This window comes from Hypomesus nipponensis, chromosome 13 (genome assembly GCF_054491055.1).
Source record: "Hypomesus nipponensis isolate SF chromosome 13, ASM5449105v1, whole genome shotgun sequence".
Taxonomy (NCBI): Eukaryota; Metazoa; Chordata; class Actinopteri; order Osmeriformes; family Osmeridae; genus Hypomesus; species Hypomesus nipponensis.
The window spans coordinates 13,945,286-13,950,076 of NC_140373.1; the positions used below are offsets into that span (position 1 = coordinate 13,945,286).

At 39.1% G+C, this 4,791-nt stretch overlaps 1 protein-coding gene across 1 annotated transcript; it reads left to right on the forward strand.

Moving 5' to 3' along the window:
- Positions 1–544: 544 nt before the first annotated feature.
- On the forward strand, positions 545–4,299 carry qrfprb (pyroglutamylated RFamide peptide receptor b). Its single transcript, XM_084669271.1, has 6 exons — positions 545–902; positions 1,561–1,719; positions 2,338–2,399; positions 2,811–3,046; positions 3,630–3,727; positions 3,902–4,299. The coding sequence occupies exons 1-6, from the start codon at positions 545–547 to the stop codon at positions 4,297–4,299; spliced, it is 1,311 nt and encodes a 436-aa protein (XP_084525397.1).
- The last annotated feature ends 492 nt before the right edge of the window (positions 4,300–4,791 follow it).

Below are 4,791 nucleotides of genomic sequence, written 5' to 3' on the forward strand. Positions count from 1 at the left end.
ATAATAAGATGTTGTTATTTGAAATTTTTAAATAAGAACAGGATTGAAATACTGTTGGGTTGATGAAAAGATGAATGGCAGGTCTGTGGGGTTGACAGGTAAGATTGAAGAGATGGCCTGGAATCCCAGAGCCTGGAATCAGACAGATAGGGAGGGAACAGGAACAGACTGGGTGGAAGTGGAGGGCATGACAGGATGAGTGCATGAAAGAAAACAAAAAACAAAATTGGCATAATCAGCATTTTACTTCAACTTGGATGCTTGCATATAGAATTGCTTCATCCCAACAGGCCACCACTGAACTAACCACGAAATAGTAAAGAGAAAATTGGAATATTAAAATAGGAGACGTCGCTGATGCAGGATTGGCGAGATGCAATTGGTGTACCACCCCTCGACAGACAGCGGCAATTGAGGTAAAGCCGGTTGCAGTCGCGTGGGCATTATCTGTGGTGGAGACCGAGATGGGAAGGTCCTGCAAATCAATGAAAGTCTTTTTGGGAAACAAGGTTTTTTTAGGATACCTCCTTACAGTTGCAACAGAATGGCAGCCTCGACTGAAATGGGCTCTACAAAAATAACTCCAGAAGCATTGAAAGAGATGCTCCAATATTACAACCTAACTCGACAGGAGTTTATTGACTCGTACAACATTCAGCCGCTTGTCTATATTCCAGAACTACCGGCTAGTGCCAAGACCACTTTCGTAATAATGTATGCCATAATTTTTGTATTGGCTCTTGTTGGAAACAGTTTAGTTGTCTACATCGTTGTTAGAAAAAGGGCCATGCAAACGGCTACAAATATTTTCATATGCTCTTTGGCGGTGAGTGACCTGCTTATCACTTTTTTTTGTATACCGTTCACCTTGTTGCAGAATATCTCATCCGAGTGGCTCGGAGGTAAGTTGTTAACAAACAATATGGCACGATATGATTATGTGGCTATAACGTGTACCCGACAATGAATTACATGACAATAAATAGTTCATTTGAAACTGCCACTGGTTTTTGCTACCACCTGATTGAAGATATGTTATATTTAAATTCAACTTTTGAATTCATAAATGCTGTTACACGCAGAGTTTAGACGAACATTATTCGCCTTGTCGATATTGCTTTAGATTTGCTGTTGAATGAAAGTGAATTCACTTGATCTCGTGTAGTGTGGGAACAACTTGAAATCTGTTCTTATTAGTATGAACAAAATACGTAGAAAACATGTTTCATGTTTTGATGTTGTTGCATGACAATTACGATAGATTTTGAAATCACCCCAACATATTTTCACACAATATCCTGGAATCATTTTCTAGAAAAGGTTGTCTAGTGTTAGTATCTTAGGGACATTTGTCTCTGATGCTAATTTGTAATTTATAATTTGATAGTAATTTGATGAACACGTTTGAAATAGCCTACTCTGCATTACCAAGAGAAAATGCATTGGCTTATCCACCCAGACCAAAACAAGCTGGTATGATGCCAAAGTTCTCTTCTATTGATTACATTGTTTACATTCATGGTTACTAATTTTCCTTCCATCCCTCTGTTCTCTTTGTAGGGGTTCTGGTTTGCAAGACTGTTCCCTTCGTACAGACCACTGCCATAGTCACGGGCATTCTCACAATGACTTGCATCGCAATTGAGAGATACCAGGGCATTGTTTACCCATTGAAAATGCGAAGACAGTATACACCTAAAAGAGCCTATAGAATGCTAGGTAGAGTATGATTGGACCAAATGAATATGGACATGTTTTCAGTTTTTTTTTTTTTTTTAGGACATTCAATTCCTCAAGTGCTAAAATAAGCTTCTAGCTAAACATCTTTATATTATACCTAATATAAAAAAGCCAAAATCAAGTTATTTTGAGGACAAGGATAACAGAAGGACAATTTGGGACTTTAAGTCTTGTCCTTGCCCTGTCCCCCAAAAAGCAGGACTTTGAAGAGAGAACATGATTATCTGTCAATGATATTGCACAAATAAAAATGATCTGAACTCAGTGCTATCTGTCTGAAAATGTGTCCTGGCCTATAGCACCCAATAATTTATTGAAAATGTAATAACGCCTGATAATGTAATGAAATTTGCACGGAACTTCATCAAAAATGTAATAAAACCCAATAATGTAATACCTTGACCAATGATGTGATAGAATGATGACAATGACAATTTTTAATATAAAATACCATATTACACTATTGGAAAATAAATAAATACGTTCAGAATATTATACAACTATGCATTTGTTTTTTCTCTCTCATAATCACCATGTCCCTGGATCAGCTACATGTATCTACTTCTTCTGCATTAACTGTCTTTTTTCATCAACTAGGTCTTGTATGGATTGCGTCGGTGATGGTTGGGTCTCCAATGTTGTTTGTACAGCAACTAGAGGTAATTCAAGCCAATAGAATCAGTAAAGCGTATTTTTTTCTTCAAATTCAATATTTGAATGGAATGAAAATATAGGATATTTTCTTAATAATTCTAATGGGAGCAGCAGTAAAACATATTACAAACATATAAACCAGTATAAATTATATAAAAGCAGTCTTTTAATGGGAGCAAGATATATTGTCTATAAAGTAATTTGCAGACAGACCAGCATTTAGCATGATAAAACCTGTTACTGTACATGTTCATAGTACTTCCTTTTGTGGAGTAATTAATTTAATTTAGAAAACAAAAAAGTTCTAAATTAAACAAATGCATTCTTTTGAATGTGCAAAGTCAATGAAATATCACGCTTTGAAGGATTTTTCAACAAGGGCTTAGTGTTTCATTGTGGTTTCCCCTCTTCGTTAGGTGAAGTACGATTTCCTTTATGACCACTACCACGTGTGCTGTCAGGAGAGTTGGCGGTCTCTGACCCAAAGGCAGGTGTACACCACCTTCATCATGGTGGCCCTGTTCTTGTTGCCGCTGGCCGCCATGCTTTTCCTCTACACACGTATCGGCATCGAACTGTGGATCCGCAAGAGGGTTGGCGACTCTTCAGTACTCAGCACCATGAACCACAGGGAGATTAACAAAATCTCAAGGTACAAAGAATAATAGTCTTAAGGTGCTCTAGCAATGTACAAGTAATAAGTCATTTAAAGAGCAATTAGTTTTAAGTCTAGACTGAAAATGCTGATCAATTACTGTTCACAAACATTCATGAGTTTTGAATTAATTATTTTTTATAACATAAATTAGGGACAGAGGTGGCAGTAGAGAATTATTTGGGCTAAACAACGGTGGGGCTAATCCATACATTTGTGGGGATCAAATCAATGTCAGTTGGGAGTAATGTTCAAAAGGGCTATATGAAAATTGAAAGTTTTGGCTTATGCTGCTCGGTAATTTTCTTGGTTTTTCCATGGTGGGGCTAACACAATTCTTGGTGTGGCTGTAACCCAAATAAGCCATACCCTGCCGCTGCCCAGGATTAGGGATAAAAAATTAAAAAGCTAAAATGTCCAGCTAAGAAAGCAGTGCAAGCACTGTCATGGGATTCATGGATGGAATGCCCACTTAAAACGCATTCATAACGCACGTCATTCCTCAGGATTTAAGGTTGGCCTGTTAGTTTGCCAATGCCAGTCGCCCAGAACAGCTATAAATGTGTGTTTCTATTCATAGGAAAAAGAAGCGGGCTGTCAAAATGATGATCACAATTGTTCTTCTGTTTACAATCTGTTGGGCTCCATTTCACACAGTACACATGCTTTTTGAATACAGTAAGTATGGTTTTCTAAGCCATTAGTAGTACATGCAATAAGGCTTTGGTGCACATAGAACACAATACTAGAAATGCTAGCCCTTGATATTACAGACCTATCCACATTTGCTTAATTTCAACTTCAATGATGGTCTCCAAACTTGCCTAAACAGCCCCTAATCTCTGTGTGCAGATGATCTGGAAAAGAAACATGACGAAGTGACCGTGAACATGATCATTGCCATTGTTCAGGCCATAGGCTTCTTCAACTCCTTCAACAACCCCATAGTCTACGCGTTCATGAATGAGAACTTCAAGAAGAGTTGTGTGTCCACACTTTCTCGCTGCCTCAGGAAGCGGACTCTGCAGCGCAGCGTTGTGGAGGGACCCAACCTGAGCGTCCAGTTCATCAAACCCCTGAACAGGCAGGCCTTCCTGGAAACGGGGAAATGTGACATCTTAATGCACCAACCTGTGGGAACGGGGCCCTCGTTGTCCTCGAACAGAGAGACCTCCTCTGCCTTCATTGGGGAGAGGATGTCGACTGTCCACTCTGAGCTCCCAGCCTGCAGCTCCTCTATGGTCAAATGAGATGGATGCACAGTTGCAAGTAATAGGTTTGTTAGCGGGTGAGCCACCAGTAGTACTACATGTACCTTATCTGGACGGACAGGTCTATTCATACCGTACTCCAGAGGCTTCCAATATGGCTTGTGAGAAAGGATAACCGCGATAAGAGCCCCACAAAACAACTGTTGGAAGCTTAAGTTTGCCCTAGTGAAAACAGTATCACAGTATCAAAGCCGTATAAAAGCAGATAAATATGGTTGAACTTCAAGCTCAACTAGGATTGTGCTTTCAATCATGAAACACTGTATAATACACTGAAGACTATGTACTGTGGTCTATGTACTGTAGCAAAGTACTGAGAAGTAGTTTGGCAACAGGGTTACATCGCTACAGCAGTAGTGCTGTAGGTTTACAATAAGCCTCTTCACTGTTCAGGGACTGGGCATAAAATTACAGGGTTTATCTATTCAGAAATGCTTACAATCTTCAAGAACCTTTGTGTTTTTAAAACGA